This window comes from Leptosomus discolor, chromosome 9 (genome assembly GCF_034619465.1).
Source record: "Leptosomus discolor isolate bLepDis1 chromosome 9, bLepDis1.hap2, whole genome shotgun sequence".
NCBI classification, from domain to species: Eukaryota; Metazoa; Chordata; class Aves; order Leptosomiformes; family Leptosomidae; genus Leptosomus; species Leptosomus discolor.
This window is the reverse complement of record NC_141399.1, coordinates 11,054,853-11,073,015: the sequence shown is the minus strand read 5'-3', so window position 1 is coordinate 11,073,015 and position 18,163 is coordinate 11,054,853. Positions and strand designations below refer to the sequence as shown.

Sequence of the window (18,163 nt, the reverse complement as noted above, 5' to 3'; positions counted from 1 at the left end):
GAGGGCAGGGGAAAAAAGAATACAATATCATCTCTTTTCAGCAGGGTGCTGTTAGATGGACAACTAAATGTCTGCTGACTATAGGAAGATATAGCAAAGTCTCACAGGCACGTATGTAATAAGTGAATGATTAAGTAAGTCTCCAAGATGGAGAAGCTAAAATCTGTGAGTAAAGCAGCAGAATGGTTAAATATTGTGTCTGAATCTTTCTACAGAGGAGGGTGAAGATCTGCCCAGTCAGGGATCAGTTTTCCAAGGATGACAGACAGGAAGCTAGACAACACACAGATAATACAGAATTGATTATCGAAAAGTTAGATGAATAGGAAATGAACAGAATACCAGAACCAAGAAATGCATGTCCCTGAGCAAGACCTGAAGAAGCAAATAACTGAACTGCAGTATTTACTGAATACTTTTTTTTTTACACTGAGCATTAAAAAATAGTAGTATTTTGAGTAGGGGTAGGCCTGAGGGAAAGGCATTAATCCTTTGTGGGAGTGAAATGGGTTTGGACTGTATTGACGTAGCCTATAGGGAACTATTGGGTTCAGGTAATAACTGAGCTGCCTGTGCTTTGTTCATAGCAATGACAGTGACACGTCCTCTGACCCCTCTCCTCTTTTTATCTCTTCCCGTCTTCCTTTCCCCTAGCTCCCTCTCGTGCTTAGTTCTAGTTGAAGTATTTCCTTTCCTTGTTCACTGTATATTCCTGATTATGTATTGTTCTGTTGTCAGTATCTAGACATGTCTCAAAACTGGTATAGAAGTACTTCAGAGGTACCTCAGTTTTAGGAATCTTTCCTAGTCACATTAGAGACTCATGGGCTCTGTTTGGTCTGGGAGTAGGGGGAAGGAGACAGTGTGTGATTTGCACATGGTTAATGGTTAAGGTTAATGGTTCAGCCCTGTCCTCAGCTCAGTTTGTTTTTCAGACTTGCTGAGTCCCCTGAAGAAATGGAAGTCTCGCTACTTGATGGAGCAGAATGTGAAGAAGTTGCTGAGGCCGCTGTCTCCCATCACCCCTCCACCTCCCATCCCTTCAGTTCCTGGCTCAGCGAGCCCACAGCTGGCTACACCCTGCTCATCGCTGCCAGGAGAGGAGGAGAGTCGCAACGGTTATGGCGTGATGTTCTCACCCATTCCCTCTCTGGCTGCTAGTCGCTGCAATACTCCACTACAGTTCGAGGTAAATCTGACCGGGGACTGGGATTGCTAAAAAGAGAGGAACTGGAATATTTGCGGCACGGGTAGTGCTAGGGACACCTTTTTAAGTATGTGGCTATATTTGTGAGCAGCATCACAGTGTCAGACTCAAGAACACTGCTGTCTTTCTCCTCTGCTCCCCTTCTGGCCAAATCTGCTGCCCTATTAGATGTCAAACCTTGCTGCAGCCCAGCCTCCCCTCACTTCGTAGCTATAAGGAACATTAGTCTAATTCTTTTCTCCATTTCTGCACAGTAGCTCCCAAAACTTCACAAAGGCTGTCTGACGTCCTCAGCTCCTCTTTCCCTGAACAGCTTTCAGTAACCCCAGGCATTGTAGAAATACTTTACATCAGCTTCCACTATATCCTTTGGTTTTCCTTTCCCTTGATTGGGTAGAAGGAAAATATCTTACACCTTTGATTTCTTGGTAGTTTTCCTTTTGCAAAAATTTTCAGAAGTACTGAGCAGGCTCTGTAGGTGGTTTCCCTTGCTCTGAGCTCTGTGGGAGAGCTATCAGCATTCATCCAGCCAGGCCCTTCTGCTTTGTGTTGCTGCTCTGTGCCTGTGCCTAGGGATCACGCTGTTTGCAGTTTTAGTTTTATTTTCTAGTATTGCATATTTTCATGTGAAAAAATGGAACTCTTTGGGCCGGCTGCTCACGCTCTGCCAGTTAAAACCATTAAAAAAATTTGTGTAGTGACAGACTGCTCCGTACTAGGGACTGTTTTGCAGGAATCCCTCATCTGTTTTGCAGCAGGGCAACCAGTCCTTTGTGGTATTTTTAGCTTAGTGTGCTTTTGATTATTTTCTTTGAGAGCCCTTTCTTGTAAGCTGCCTGAGAGACAGATCTGTAGAGGGTAGCAGGGAAGGTTGTGGAGCATTGAGGAGAGAGATGAAAGACTGTTTCAGGCAGAGAGCTTGATTAGAAACAATCCTTACCTTGGCAGATCAGGGCAGCTTTGCCATGGACCTCCACAGTCTAGTCACTGATTTCCTGTCCCACCTTAGTGTTAGTTATTTCTGTTGCCCTGTGTAAGCCGTGGGAAGCCTGGATTTTGCTGAACATCTATACCTTACTTGTACCTTTTACCTTTTTTTCCCTTTGAAAAGAGTCTAACAGCTCAGTAGACCATAGGCGGCTTTGAAACTTCTGTATTTCCCTCAATGCAGCTCATTTGTAATATCGACGTTTTAACGTCACGTCTGTTTCATGTAGTTATCGTCAATTTTAACTTGAGTGAATACATCTCCCCATGTGTAAATCTTTATACTTCAGGCCTGTAGCACTGTGGTAAGAGAACAACAGAAAGATTCTTCTATGAGTTCACAAGCTTCCTCAAGCAAGTGGAAGATGCCACTTGACAGCTTGGCTTGCTGGGGAATGAATTTTTGAAAGCTGTGGCTTTTAAGACATTTCCTTCTTGATTGATTTCCTAGCTGCTCTCTGAAGAGCTTGTATCATAAGTTTCTGAAGCTCTGGTTGATCAGGTTTACAGACTGAGGTTTTTCGCACTCAATTTTGGGACTCTTTACATTGAAAACAAGTTGAAGGGTGCTTTAGCCTGTCCCATATTCATAGGAGTAGCTGGAATCATGATGACCTGCATCTGTGTTTTCTGTGGAGTTTGTCAGAAGCTTTTTTTAGCTAAGAAGCTTCTGAGATTCTTTGGTTTTCTGAGTGTTTCTGCCTTGCAGAGGGCAGTGGCTCCTGCTGTATTTCTCTTCTGGGAAACATTCTTCCTTTCTGATTCTATTTTAGGCCTGCTCAGTAGCATGGAAAGGAAGGTGCTTGGGAAGGAGTCCTTAACCATGCCCTCATGTGCATATGCTGCCTTCCACTGATAGCTGCTCAGATGATGTGTTACGGCATTTCATGAAGCTGTCCATTCACACCTATTCTGTTGACTTTAGCTGGCAAGGTGGATTGAAGGAGACATTTTGTTTTGTAGCGTAATGAATGTCTGTGAAAGTTCACTACGGTGTCTGGGGGATCTTAGTTTACTTTTTGAGCAAAACAGGCTTCCCATCTCTCCCATGTTTTCAGACTAAATGCCATAAATGGCTTTCTCTATATTTCATGGTGCAAACTCTATCTGATAGCATCAGAAATATAAAGAATAAGATGCTGCTTTTCTTAACATTTTTGTCCTCTGTTTTGGGTACTAAGTTATAGCATGAAACACGGTAACCCAGTCCTGTCTCTGTGCTTCTAGGAAGCTTTAGAAACCACTTAACCGATGGAGTTGCCGTCCAGGCTGGGGCCAGTTCCTGGGACAGTCTTTGTTTAGAATAGCCGTTGCTAACCTTTATGCTTGTTTTTTAACTGATTTTATTTTGCTTCATGACTTTTTGAGTAGGTGAATAACAAGATGCTTTTCCCTCCTCTAGAACGTATCCTCCCCTGAGAGTTCCCCTGCGCATAGGCCTGAGTCCATGTCACCCGAGGTAGTTATCGCACCGTCTGAATTGCGTTTGACGCCGGGAGCGTGTGTGCTTGTGTGTGTGCATGTGAGGCCATGGTGGGAGGGGAGGGGTGAGAAGTGCAGAGGTGAGTGGGAACAAGGGTGGAGCATTAGTCACAATGAGCTGAGGAGAGTTTTCAGGGTTATCGCAGGAGAGCAAACAAATTGAAGACTGGAATTTATTACTCGCGTGTTGACGCTGGTGGGAAACAGGCAGCGTGAAGACTTGGTGTGTCTCAGCTACTGAGATGAAGGCCAAGAGGTCTGGGGACCCTGGAAATACCATAATCAACTTCAGCCCCAGCCCAGCAGATAGATAGGTGGTGTGTGATATTTACTCAGTAGCAGCAAAATTACTACTGGGGAAGAAAAGGGAAAGCATTTGCTGCTAGTTTTGACTTAGGAGGACACAGTGGTGCGCCTCACCTGCTCTCTTCAGCCTTGATTTATCACCTGCTCACTTGCAGACTTAAAATGTTGAGGAGATGCCAGAAAATAGTATTTGTTTACCTCCTGGCCTGTTGTAAAATATGAGGTGAAGTAGCTTGCTCAGAGACTGTTTCGTAGTAGAAAATACGCGCTTGTCTCCAATGTGGCAGATTACTTGGAGCTGTAATAGAGCAGAGGAAATGTTCTCGGCAGCAGCAGTAGGACAGAGCTGGCGCATGGTGCTGCTGTGTTTTTCCCTGAGCGCTGTAGTCCTGCAAAGAGGATGAAATCTTGTCAGTTATGCTCATTGTCTGAGATCCTGACATATTAACATTGTGAAGGAGATGATTATGCTGTTGCCCTGGAGGGTTTTTGGCATTTCAAGTAGATAAATGGATATACCATTGTGTCAGTGCCTAGTGCTGCAGAAACTGACAGCGCAAAGATGATGCCATTATGGTTTTGTTAGAGAATGTAAAATGTAGACGTGCCGTATAAATTAAATGAATGTACTATTGTCAGAGACTTAGAAAGCTCACAATAAATGAAAACAAATGGCTTGGAGGTCCTGGATATTTTATTGTTAGGAGGCTGTAGTGGCTGACTTGGGACAGTCAAGAACTTGGCTAATAAAACAGCAAATGGACAGCAGATTGGTTTTGTTGTCTTCTCATAACGAACTTAGCTAGTACTCTGTGTTAACATCAACTTTGGGACATATGAGGCAATTGAAAATGCTGGGTTTTCTTCATTGACTGCCTGGGAATAGTGCTGAGCCTTATCCTCTTGCTGCAGTAAGACTGCTAAAGGGGAAAGGACGTCTCATATTGTTTAGGCTCAGTCATTCCCCCCTGTAGAATGAGCAAAACAGTTCAGGAAAGGAACTGGAAAGCAGTAAGCTATCATTGTACAGAGTACTTTCTGACTGAAGCTTCTCTCCCCACACTTGCCTGACCCTTTTCCTGACTTCCCACTCCCTTCCTATATCCTTCTCGGATTTTCCAGCTCTGCCTCCGATCCGACCTGGATTTGAAGGGTGGGTACCTGGATTCCAGTACAAACACCTGCCCAGAACGGCCGTCGCTGCTCAGCTTTGGATCCTCTGATCTGGCTCCACAACCCTCCATAAACTCTACTTCAGAGATGAACTTCCCAGGGAAAAGTGGGGAAGCACAGATGCTGCTACGAAGCTCTGATCAGGCTTTTCGGACAGAGTTTAATTTAATGTATGCCTTCTCCCCATTGAACGCTATGCCACGTGTAGATGGGTTGTTGCGAGGGTCTGCTCCTTTGGGAGAGAGGAAGCCAATGAATTCGGAAGCAGGATGCTGTAGCTCTCCTGCCGAAGGGTATTTCAGCAGACACGAGTCAGGACTGCTTAAAGAAGTGGTGCATGGATCCATGTCTCCCTGCGGCGAGAGGGCTTGTGAAGGCGTCAGATCTGCTCCCCAGAATCCGCCACAAAGGAAGAAGGCAAGTATTCTTGAAAAGAAACTCTTTAGATTGCAGGAACTTCAGTGGGTACAACTAAAATACAGTCTGGGCAAGTAATCCAGGTATCCAGTGCCTGGATGAAAACAGTCTGAAAGTTGTTAAAAGAGCGTGAGCTACCCTTTAGGCAAGATTTTGATGTGAGAGGTGGAAGAAAAAGACCACGATGAAAATTCCTCTTCTGGGAGCACAGAAAGGAGAGCACAATGCCAGCAGCTTTTGTAAACAGTTGTTAAACTGAGACGAGACCCAGAGCACTAACACACTGCAGCTATACTAGTTGGTGGAGGTGTTATTTGTCAGCATGAAAAGGGTCCTAACGAGGAAAAAGGGTCTAATGTTTCAAAAGAAAGCGTAGGCTGTTTATTAGAACATATTAGAATATTTCCATTAGCATGGGAACATAGTAATGTTGCAAGAAAAGTACACGAAGGTTACTTCAATTTTAGCTCTTTCAAACTGAAAACACAGGGATATTGTTTAAAGAAAGCAAATGCATACTGGTTTCTGATAGCAGGCCAGTGACCCTCATGGGACTAAAACTGAGTGAAATGACAAGTCAGGCGCTGCTATGATAAAACTGGGTACTCATGGGACAAATAAACATGTGCTTGTGTAAATGTGTATCGGTGCCTTTTCCTGTGCTTGGAGATTTATTTTTTTTTTTATTGCAAGTGTGGTAAGTCAGATCACTTATATTCCATCCACCTGGACACAAATACATTATTTCCATTCCATTTCTGGAGGGTTTTGATTTTTTTTTTTTTTTCCTTTGGCTTTCTTTTAAAGTTAAGCTTATCTTAATACCTTTATATGTTGAGTTACTTTTGGCAATATCCTGTTCAATATTTTAGCATCATAAAGCCTTCTATGCAGGCATTGAGTCATAGCTGATAAATTCTTCAGCAGAGCTGCCTTCTGTGAGTCCTTTATGGCTCTGTGCCTCATGGTAACTCTAAGGGCAAGGCGCGCTGAAAGGTAAGTGCTCAGCTCAGGGGTATTCTTGGTTGTGCTGTCCTTGTGTTATGAGACTGCATTTTCTGGGACCTTTTGGTTCATGTCTGACAAATCTGGGACTGCTTTGCACAAAATACAATCTGCCTTTGCTAAAAGTCGATTGTTTAGGTGGTAATGCTGGAAGTTTGCAATACCGCCATAGCAGGAACCTGCTCTAAGTGGGTTAGAATTCTGTGCGAGGCTTCACCAAGATGTTAGCATGAATACAGCTGAACTAGTACAGATAAACAGGACTGTCTGAAGATACCAGTTCTGTGAAGACGGCTCTTATTATCTGTTTTGGAGGTGTACAGATACTGATACACATTTTATATAAAGTCACAAACCAGAGAGCTTAAGTGAAAGGTGTTGAGAGGAGGGAGGGTATAGAGGCTTGATGCTGGAATGTGCAAGCATATACTGAAGTAATGTGAAATTCCAGGTTGTTAGAGAAGCAAACTAGCTGGATATTTCTGCTGAAGTATTGGTCATAAAGAGTAAAACGTGAGTGATCGTGTCAGTGGGTGAGCGGTCCAAATTTGTATCACTTAGCTCATTTTCCAGAGTGCCTGCAGATTCAGGAAGATTTTATAATCCCAATATGCCTTTTAAAGTTTTATCTGCAAAACCAGAGAAATAGATTTTTTTTTTTTTTTTTTTTAAATGGTGTGGGGGCGTGTTCCTCCCCCTATCCTAGTCCACTGTGTTCCCTGACTCATGGCTGTATTTTTCTCTCCCAGGTATCTCTGCTAGAATACCGCAAGAGGAAACAAGAAGCCAAGGAGGGAGGCGATTCAGTGCGATGTACAGGGACTCCCACCCGACAGGGCAGCAGCAGTTCTGTGACTGACACAGATGGCAACAGCCTGCCGGGCTCCGTAGTACGAACCCCGTCCTCCCCACAAAGTGGCTTCTCCCCTTCTCATCCCTCCCTGCCTCATGTAGAGGACGTCAGCCCACCAGACTCGAGGGGGGCTAGTTCCTCAACATCACTCAGCAAATCCCAGGAGAACATCAGCAGTAGGTGGTGAGTGTTACCCTTCCAAGCAAGCCTGAGATTGCTCCACCGAGGAGGACCAAGCTCTAGGGGGCATTTCCATAACAATAAGTGCAGTTGGATGGATTCGGTCGGGTCTCTTGCCATTGTTCTCTTTTGTAATTGCTAAACAACCGTGAAGGATACCAGCAGCCTTCTCAGCCTGTCCTTTAGTTCTTGGTTTAGTTATCAAAAATCTGTCTTGAAAGATACAAAGTTAAACAGTTGTCTGTCTCTTCCAGCAGTTTTCTTTTAAGGTTTCAGGCTTGAAGCTCTTGCGATGAGAATTTAATCCAGGTCTTTTCTCACTGAACCTCCACTCTTTTTGGACATGAGTGATACTAAGTCAGCTCCTGTTCAGAAGGAAGCTAACAGAGCCCTCTGCAACTTTGTGTTTGAGAAGCAGGGACAGTGAAACAACTCCAGCTTTCCTAAGGCCTTGCACGTATAGCTTGAAGAGCAGCCACCAGGCTGCAGTCGGTGGCTTGCCAAAGGCATGGAAAAACCACCTTTATCATGTTACCATGAGAAGGTTTGATAAGGGGAAAGGCCGGTCTTCAAAAACTTTTGAACCTGATAGTAATGTCTGGTCCAAAAAATTTAAGTGTTGCAGCACTGAAAATGTGGAATATTGCATTATAGTGTCAATGCAGTGATGGTGAGGAAGTTCTGCTGATTGGAGCTGTGTGCTACACTGGCTCTGCTGCTTTGTGTTCAAGTGCTGTTCGTGCACATGACGGGCAACAAGGCATACCTGTCTTACTGCTGTGCCGCTGCTCGTGTCATGGCAGGGGGATGGCAAGGGAAGGGGTGCTATGCGATGCTGAAGGCAGTGAGAAGTCTGTTCAAAGTGCTTGAGAAACACTGTTTTGGGTGAATTTGCAAGAGTAATAAGATCTGTTTCCTTCCCTTTTCCGTCACTCTTCAAGCAGACTTTAATAGAAATAATTTGTCTTGTACCTCTCTGACAGTACTCTGTCTACCAGATGACCTTCTGCCAGATGGTGGGGCTGGCCACAGCTGAGGCAGTCTGATGATTGGTCTATAATCATCAGTTTATAGTCAAATATTATTCTGTGCAAGTGTTGATACCCTGTGCCCTTCTCCTGTGCCACTTCCTTCTGCCTGTAAAAGGGTGAAAGAAAAACCTAGCTGAATGGAAGAAAAACGTAGTTCGGGGTGACTTGACAGTGTGGCAACCTTGTTCTAGTACCATGTTTTATACTGTCTGAGCTTCTTCTGCTGCTTCTCAGCGGGTGCTCTGGCTTCAGTTTCTCACATGGTTTCACGAGTAAGTATTGTGTGGGGATAAAGATTGTGTTGTTACGGGACGCTGGGTATAAAGTTGAAACCATGCTGATATGTTTTGAAATGGGATTGAGCAGATTTGCTGCCTTTTAAATTTTTGTTCTTCTGTGTTTTAATGGGCAAGGCTAACAAATGTACAGTCACCTTCTGCTTTTAAAAAATATATTAGAAACTGCATGTTACTGGGTTAAAATTGTGACCCAATTTCATCTTCAACTCTGAGCCCTTACATTTCAGAGATTTTTCCAGACATTCACAATGATATAATAATAGGGACAGAAGAAAATGGTGGGAGCTAAAATTACATGCCGTAATTTTTGGAGTTGTCCAGATTTTTGCTGAATTCTACAATAATTGCCAATAGCTTTCATTTAAAAAAAAATAAGTTTCTGTCTCTTTCAGTTGCCAAGATACAGCCATCACAATGTAAACAGATGTGCTGCTGCCCAGTAAACCCAGCCTTGCAGAAAACTGTCTCCAGCAAAACAATAGCAGCAACGAAGGTGTGAATTCACCCCCTCACCCCATTCACCTCCATGAGGTGTGAACTCTGGCCCCTTCTCCCTTCTGCTTCAGTGAGGGGTGAACTTCAACGTCTGGGCTATTTGTTAAAAAAAAAAAAAAAGCTAATGTAAAGCACAGTTTTCAATCTATCTTTAAAAAGAAAAAAACCTAAATACAGAACTCTGTTAATGTGGTGTTAAGCTGCATGCTTCCCTGGTATGCAGTGCATTTAATATTATACTAAGTGTTTCAATTCAGCTATTTTTAAGGCGCATGTTCTTCAGTGTCTAGGGTAAAGGCATTGTGAGGCCCTTGTCAAGGTGCTACTATCTCAGAGGTTAAAACATGTATTTCTAAAGAGCTTTGGATGGTCCTGTACATGGTAGATGGAATATTAACCCAGGGGTGTGGGGTTTGTCTGTGGCTCTTGTTTTTGTTTTTTTTTTTGTTTACAGATTGGCTTTGGGAAAGCCACTTCCCTTCTTTTTCACCCTCAGACCAGGTACATGTAATATATAATGGAACAAGATCTAGCACCAGTCTTGGGAGTTTTCACATTACAAAATAAACGGGACAAAGTAACATTAATGGGTAAAATGGCCAAGCTAGCTCTGCTCCAGGAACGTTGCATTATCTGACTGTACTGTCTTGACACTGTATTAGCATAAAGGTGTTGGGTTTCCTTCTTTTAGTTTGAATAACAGTAATCTATGCAAAATAACTGTATCTAATCTTAAAACGATACGAGGAATTTTCAAAATGCTGTTGAATCTCAAAACAGTTTTTCTGGGAGAAGGTGTCCTGTAATCAGGTGATCTAGTGAGCTGGATGTTTATGCCATGTTTTTGATGAGAGTAAAGACTTTGTCTTTCGGAGGGCAGTGCTATCATGGTAGCCAGTGACTGGCAGTCTAAATCCCACAGGAGGTTATTTACGTTGCAAAAGCAGTTCAGAAGTTTGTTCCTCGTCTGCGTAGAGAGCTGGTGGTCTCTGATCCCTCCCTCCTGTGGTAGGGGTTTGCATTGGCACTAACATTATACCAGTGAATTTAAGCAGAGACTTTAAAGACAAACCTGTCTCGTGATTATACCAAGGTCCCCACAGCCCCTCGTGCGCTGGTCACGTCGCTCTCAGCTGCGTAACAGCGATCCTCAGCGGTTACCGGGTTTTTGTTGCAGGATGGTCCCAACATCAGTGGAGAGGCTGCGAGAGGGCCGAGGCATACTTGAGAAGGTGCTGCGAAGTGGTGCGAAAGTATCCCAGAGGAATGCATCCTCACCTACCTGTGACAGTGCCGTTGAGAGAGATGCAGGTAGGAAGATGAAACTTCTGAACGCTTGGTTGGTGGGAAATGGTGGGCTTGGACAACTTTGCGAACTTGTCTGTGAAGTTAGTTGTGCCTTCCTCTTTATCAATGACTTATAAGAGCCCTCTGCAAACCATACTTTATTGTTGTTCAGATATTGCTCGAGCCTGTATCCCTCTTCTGTTAGACCTGGAAGACCTCCAGGTTTCTCCAGGGTTTGGATTCAAGGCTACCTGCATCTTGTCTCTGGCAGGGACAGCTTCTTTGTCCTTGGATGGATGGGCTAAGCATCATTGCCTCAATTGCCCCTATGTACTGAGGATGAAATTGCTATCATTTAATAATTCTAGTTGGCTGAACATTCAGATAAATGTATTATCACACTGAAGTGCAGGTGTAGGCTTTAGGCAGTGCTAAGAACTAATTTAGCTTCCAAGCCTTACTTCAGCTCTTTGTGAAGTTACGTGATTCCCAGAGTTATGCTATTTGTCAGTTTTGTGAAATGCACCTCCTCACTGAGATGAATTCAGTTCTGTGTGGATGTTCCTTTCTTCTCTGAACAAGGCATTGTCCTCGCCAAGTAGCACGCGGGGTCTGCGTTTGTAACTTGAGCTGAAATTATACCCGGCTCTTACCGTCTGTGGTCTAAAGGTGAGGTGTGACTTTGAGAGATGGACACATCGCTTTGTTGTTGCCTAATTTCTCAGCTGTGAAATGGAGTTATTTCTTTTATTTGTGTTGCAGTCTCTGTTGAACATGATTGTTTTTCCCTAACAGAGCCCTCAGAATCCTGATCGTTCTTGGGACTTAGAGCAGTGGATCATCCTGTTTAAATAACTTTGTGTGTTGCCGTCATAGCTGAGGACTGTTGTTAGAGACTCCTGGCTGGTATGATTACAGCTTGCTGATGGTCTGTAGTAGGGATCTGAATCTCTGGAAGCCAGAGCCTAGTCATGTTGTGTTTTAGACATGGAAAGACTAGAGCCTCTGACCCAGGCTGGCACAGAGCGCTCTTTGGGTAATTCAGCAGCGACAGTGACTTTTTTCTTTGGTGTATCTCATTTCTGAGCATTTACGGGCAAGTGTGTATTTACTTCATTCCAAATCAGACTTTTTTTCCCCCATTTGAAGATGTATTTGCGACCACATTCTGAAAACTGGCCTCTCATCTGGAGTTTTCCTGGTTTTGTACACCTGAGTGCATCTCAATTCAATGCATTTTCTTCATCTAGTCTTGAGAGGGGATCCTCTACCCTGTCAAAAATGTCATGGTTTTGTGACCCCACTGGGAGTCTTTTTCCTGTCTTTCTCATACCAGTGGAAGTGGCTTTCTTCGTGGTTATTTTTCAGAAGGGCAGGCAAAATCCAGGCTCTTGGAACAGATCTTTTGCCCACTGTAATCTGTACAGCTCTGGGTCTTCAGTCTCACCCAAGAGTTAGGCTGGAGTTAAGCTTTCATCTGCATCGATCCATTCTTCTTTCTTGTTACATAAAACCCATCCCACTCCAAGTTGTGAAACCTTAACGCTGTAGCTGGTAAAAGTGGTTTTGTCTCTCGCATCCTAGCGCAGCAAAATATTTTAACCTTCTCTTGCGTGCTCCAGCAATTTCTTCACTGGCTGGTTTAGATTCCAAGAGCCACCTTCCCTCCCCCAGTGGCTGGTTTGCTTCCTAATGAAGCAAAAGAGGGCTGAGTCCCTGCCATTCCCGGTGTCACCTGTAGGAGTTGTGAAGATACCCGTGCTTACTTGGTGCTGTAACCGATGGTAATACGAAGGGAACTGAAAACCCCAAACTTGGATGGTTTGCCGATGGGGCGTGTAGGAATGAAATGGAATTTGTGTGTATGCCACGCTTCTAAGAATTGCGGCTGCTCTCAGTTAAAACCGTCACTTCATATATGCTTTAGGTTGACACAAGCCAGTACTGCCAAGGAAAGCAGTTCTTTATGTCCTTCCTTGTGCAGGTGTTAAGAAACGGGAGAGGAAAATGTTGGCTTTATCTCTTAAGTTTACATAGAGCAAATTCAGGAAGGTTATCGTTTGTCTACCCTTTGAAATTTAGTCTTTCAGTAGTCTTTAACTTGTCAAGGTTTTTTCTGTGAACAGGCACTGCCAGTAAATTGTGCAGCCCTGCTGGTGTGCCTGGCCTTTTAGGGAACAGTTTCTTCCAGAAATCTTTAGTTTTCTTCCGATTCTCATACTCAACTTCTGTTAATCACAACAATCTCCTGGATCGAACAGTTAGTCTCTTCTGTGCATGACTGCTTAACAAAACATGCCTCGGACTTCCAAGTGTTGCCTTTCTGCAGTGCAGTGCTCGGAATGTCACCTACGGCAGACAGCTACTTGGTGCATCAGATGCCATTTCAGAAAATGGAAGGTGGCACGGGACGTGTGCTGGAAGCTTCACGCCCCGGTCTCTGTGCAGGTCCTGTGCCCTGGGGAAGACGGCTGCCGAGCCTCAACAGCAGAGGAGACAACTCTGTCCAGATCCCCGTTTAGCGAAGCCAGCGGCTGTGGTGTAGCACAGAGAGGACGACTGCAGCGAAGCCGTGGGCGCTGCTGACACTGATGCCTGTGCCAGTGCATCTGGTGCCAAGCCAGACCTGTCTGGCAGGAGTACAGAGCGGACTAAGGCAGCGTGTCCTGTTTTGTGACTGAGACACATCTGTCGTATAAATTTGATACTAATACCGACACACTTTCACCAAGGCATTTCAAACGCAGCTGCTGAGAATCCCTGGGATGCTGCAGATAAATAGCTCTGTCTTACTAGACTGTAACACAACTCTGATGTGAAATCTTCTAGTCCCCCAGTCCCACTCCCTCCTAAAGAAAGCACCATCGCCAGCTACACCCCATGGTTACCGTAGCAGGCACATGTGGCAGAGTGGCTGGGTCACTTGCAGGGAGTACTCCTTGCCTACCCAGTTCAGGTGGTTATTTGGTAGGACGAGAAGCTCAGCCACACTCTAAGATACGGGTGCTAGAAAGGCTTGCTCTGTTATGAAGCAGCTTGTTCCTCTTGATCTCTCGCATAACTAAGGCAGATCAGTGTGTACTGTGCTGCTGGTTCCCTTCAAACCTCAAAACGTTTTCATTGTCTTGGCCTGTTTCAAAAATAGGTGTTTCTGAGAGTAACTCTGTTTGAAACAGCTCAATTGACTTGTAAAGCATAATCCCCGGAACAGCAGCAGGGGTGCTGTCGGCCTTGGCAGCGCAGGACCTCGGTCTTCGGCAGCGTCTGGATCTGCCTTTGAGGAAAACCTGCAGCAGGATCCTGCTGGCAGCCGTCTAAGAAGGGACAGTGTTGTCTCCCCGGCTGTAACTGTAGCCAATGTGGATTCCTGTGACCAAGGCTGAGTGGAGAATTGCTGGGTCCTTAGAAACTGTCTCCTGCCTCTCGTATCCTTCTGAAGAGCCGAGGGAGCCCGGGCTGTGCCCGTGCGGTGTCAGATAGGCTGGTCCAAGGCAGGAGAGCTTTGCACTACACCAGGGAGCTGGTGTCGGGAAGCAGCCGTTCCTAACGCGTACGGCTGGTTTGCACGTGCTGAGGTTTTCCAGTTGCCTTTTGCCAGGGTTCTTCAGCTTCTGAAACGCTGATGCTGGAGAGGCTGCTCTGGGCTCGGCTGTAGCTGGGTGCAGAGCAGGACGGCTGGGGTGTGTGCAGGTGTCGTTTGAGAGGGAGCTGCTGTGGCCTCGGTCCTGAGGGTGAAGTTTAACGTCTTGCCTGTGCATTGCAGACACAGCAGAAGGAGACACTCCAGAAGCCCACAAAGGACCAGCGGTTTACAGTCCTTCTCGATACAGCTACCAGGTAAGTTCTTTTGTATATTGTCCGCCCATTCTGAAATAAAGCTTTTAAGAGGATTAGGGGGAAACCGGCTTTGGCTGCCAGTTATTCCCAACCCTGCTGCCCTAAGCACCTGTGGCATGAGCAGGAGGTAGGAGATGGGGCAGTCGGTCTGACGTGCCTTTTCTTTCTTCTCCCCACCGACTTGTTCAGCTCCTGCAGTCTGACAGTCCCCAGGCGGAATCACAGACCCTTCTCCAGCAGAGTTCCTCCCCCTACAGAGGACACCTTACCCCATCTCCTGGATACAGCTACCGAGCAGCAGCACAGAGGACAGGACACAGCCTCTCTCATGGTTCCTCAGAAACATCCCTCTCCTCCACCTCATACTCCAGCCCTGCCCACTCGGTCTCCACAGACTCCTCTGCCCTGTTTGCAGGGAATTCGGGGTATTACAGCAGCCAGCAGCACTCTGGCAGCGGCAGCAGCAGCCTCCTGAAGAAGAGCTGCCCTGCTGCTGCCAGCCCAGCACAGCAGACGGCTGTGGACTCTCTTTCCTCCGAGTCGGGCTCCCAGCCCTGCACAGGCACGTCGGGCTCCACCTCCGCTCCCCAAAGTGCTAGGTCACTACAGTCAGACTTGAGGACTATCAGTCTCCCGAGTTCTGGGCAGTCTGTTCTCTACCAGGGCTCCCGGGGGGCAGTGATTTCCAATGCACAACACTATCCGCACCGCGGGGGAAGCAGTGTCCATCAGTACAGACTTCAGCAGCTTCAAGGTTCTGGAGTAAAGACTCAAACAGGACTTTCTTAGGGCTGCTTGGACTCCAGGAGGACAAAACTGCCCATAGCTCCTTCCAGTCACCTCTGGAAGTGGCTCCTGGGCCAGTGTTGGGAGCTTGCACCTGATACTGGGGTGCCAGGGGTCAGAGGCTGAGGTCTGAAATGCACGGGTGAGATTTGTGAGCAGTATTGGCCTCTGGCCTTGTAGGAGAACACAGATTTCTCTGAGGCAGAGACTGTAGCAAAGCTGTTCCCTGACACATGGGTACATTGGAAAAAGAGGAAAAAAAAAAAAAAAAGGCAGAAAAAAAAAAAGCAAATGGTTCAAGTGCAATGACTGTGGTGCAGCCTCTGTCTCTGGTCCGTGCCCATGGCCATAGTCACTCACGCAGTACGGACATCTTTTTGCATACGAAAGCAGTTTAAAGGAAACGTTGGGGGACGTTGAACTCCAATCCCAAAGCTCTCTTTATAGGTCAGGTTCTCAGTGCGTTCTGGGGAGGGCTTTAATCCGTTACGACCATTCCAGTCACAAGCAGATGAGCGCACGCGGCTGCCTTTGGGCCTAGGTCACGACTGCCGCGGTCGGAGCTTTTTTCCGGGGCAACAAGAGTCTCCGCAAATGTGAACTAGCACGGGGGTGGGGGGGCGGGCTGGAGTGTGTGTGCCTGTCGCTGCAGAGGGTCTGGGGTGCACTGTGGCGTGCTGCTCTGATGGGGCGCGATCGCAGGTCTGTGAACGGGAGCATTGCTGGGGCGGCGCGGCCGCCGCGCCGGGGGGTGTCTCTGGCTGCCAGTGCGCAGACACGCTTGGGGGGTGACCGGGGGCCTGGTAAGTAAAGTGACGCTGCGGGGGCCGCTGCGGAGAGGCGGGGGTTAGGTGTTGGGTGGGGACCCCGATCTGTGCCGAGCCAGAGGCTCTGCGTGCAGCGCCGTGCAGGGTGTCTTTCCCAGCAGACGTCGCCCGCCAAGCGCGGCAGCGGAGCCAGCCCAGACACAGTGCGCTGTCTGTTCAATTCCATACGATTGCCAGCTTCTTTCTCACTTGTTTACTGTAATATCGGGCGTGTTTTTATTTATCTAATTTTATATTCAGTTATAACCATAGTAGGTTAGCTAATATACGACAGGTGTCATCCCTGGTGCTGCAGTGGAACTTCTCCTTTCTCTTGGATAACATAATGCTGTGAGTCTGTCTCCCCTGTCTTTTCAGATGCACAGAATTCTTCCCTTTTTTAGGACTGTTACAGGTTTCTCTAATTCACAATTGAAATCAGGTGTTTGTTCAACCTAGGGGAGACTTTTAAAATATTGAAACAAAGAGTAACTTTCTCACACTGTCTGGCTGTGAGCGTGTTGGGATGGAACTTGTCACCCCGCAGTTGGGTGTCTGTATACTGTATAAAATAGGTGTAAACTTCACTCGGCTTAGCCCTGGGGGTGCAGCCTCCCCTTTCGTGCTCTGAACAGCACAGGGCATGCGGGCTCTGCCCTGCCGGGCGGCGGGAGGGAGCCATGGGGGGCCCTGCCCAGAGGCTCCAGCACCTTTGGGCGCAGCAGGGGGGCAGGAGGGAGGGACCCTGGAAAGCTCTTGGAAAAGTGGGGGCTGTAGCTTCTTACTCTAGTGGAGTTTTTACACCATGCTGTAACATTTGAACTTTCACAAGAGATGTAATAATTTTGATAATAAAAATACTTAACTTGAAAACCAGTGTTTTTGAAAGTTTCTTTCTGTTTCCTTACCAGTTTGAGCGCTGGTGTGTGGGACGACGGGGATGCATGTTGGTCTCTCTTCCCTGTCCCTGCAGGGTGAATGAAACCTCGCAGGAGGAGCCCTGCAGCCCTCCCTTTTGCCAGCATTTCAGGTGAAGCCTGCGGCTGCTCTGGGAGCTGCCATTCCCGAGGAAAGGGAAATTCCCCGAGTGCCCTGGCCGGAGTTGTGAGATTGTGGCTACGCTGCTGCTCTTCTCGCTCAAAGTTCATTTGGGGAGGAGATGGGGTGGAGGATGTTCCCCGCACTACTGCACCTCCTTCAGAACCTGGTTTCTGGAGCGCTGGTGCCCAGGGTTTTAGTTCTGACACTGTGTGCCTTTTCCTTAGGAAGCCTGAGACGGGCTGAGCCTGGAGCGGGGCCCACCGGGTGCTGCCTCCATGTGCTGACCCTCGAAGCTCGCACGTCCGAGGTGCCCATCACCTCTGGTGCTTGACAGCGCTCACCGTGAAAATGTCCCCCCAACACCTTCTGGGACAGCGTCTGCTGTGGCTCATCCTGTCCCCATGTGTCCCCCAGAAGAGTCTGGCTCCATCTCCTCCACGCCTCCCCCCACAGCAGCTGTGGGCAGCCACAAGCTCTCTCCTTCTCTCCCGGCAGCTGACCAAGGCTGTCCCTCGGCCTCTCCTCCGTGCCGTGTGCCTGCGTGGGGCTCGCCTGGGCTGTGAGTGTGTCCTGTACTGGGGAGGCCGAAGCCGGCCAGAGCTTTCCAGATGGCCAAGAGGGCCCCAGGCTGCCCTCGCGCTGGCGTAGCCTGGAAAGCTGTCCCCACTTCTCTAGCAGAGCGCCGCTGGACTGACAGGCCATGTGAGCTGTTCTTCTATCAAGACGCAGGAATTGGATGAATTTCAGGAGGCTCCTACTGGCCTGTGTCAGCCCCTGAGCCAACAGACCGCCCGTGGCGCACTGCGGGGACCCGTGGATGGGCAGAAGGGGGAGGGCTGAAATGCTCCTAGGGATAGCAGAGACCCCTACCCCACCTCCTGCCTTGCCACAGGGCAGGACAGACCCTTTCCCTGGGGATGTGCTCCGGCCAGGGACCCGCCTCGCGTGCCAGGCTGTGTGGATGGAGGTTC

General features: G+C 47.3%; 1 protein-coding gene across 6 annotated transcripts in view; it reads left to right on the top strand.

Annotated features, from left to right (window-relative positions):
• The window catches only part of SETD5 (SET domain containing 5), a 40,612-nt gene extending 24,663 nt beyond the window's left edge, over window positions 1-15,949 (top strand). For 3 of the 6 annotated variants that reach the window (XM_086469710.1, XM_086469708.1, XM_009954072.2), the window contains 7 exons: window positions 936-1,189; window positions 3,597-3,653; window positions 5,105-5,572; window positions 7,327-7,613; window positions 10,613-10,746; window positions 14,486-14,559; window positions 14,749-15,949. In XM_086469710.1, the coding sequence (XP_086325836.1) occupies window positions 936-1,189; window positions 3,597-3,653; window positions 5,105-5,572; window positions 7,327-7,613; window positions 10,613-10,746; window positions 14,486-14,559; window positions 14,749-15,348 (1,874 nt within the window). In that variant the 3' untranslated portion in view covers window positions 15,349-15,949. The remainder of the gene's footprint in view (window positions 1-935; window positions 1,190-3,596; window positions 3,654-5,104; window positions 5,573-7,326; window positions 7,614-10,612; window positions 10,747-14,485; window positions 14,560-14,748) is intronic. The other 3 variants (XM_009954073.2, XM_086469711.1, XM_086469709.1) reach the window with 1 other exon arrangement.
• Window positions 15,950-18,163: the final 2,214 nt, after the last annotated feature.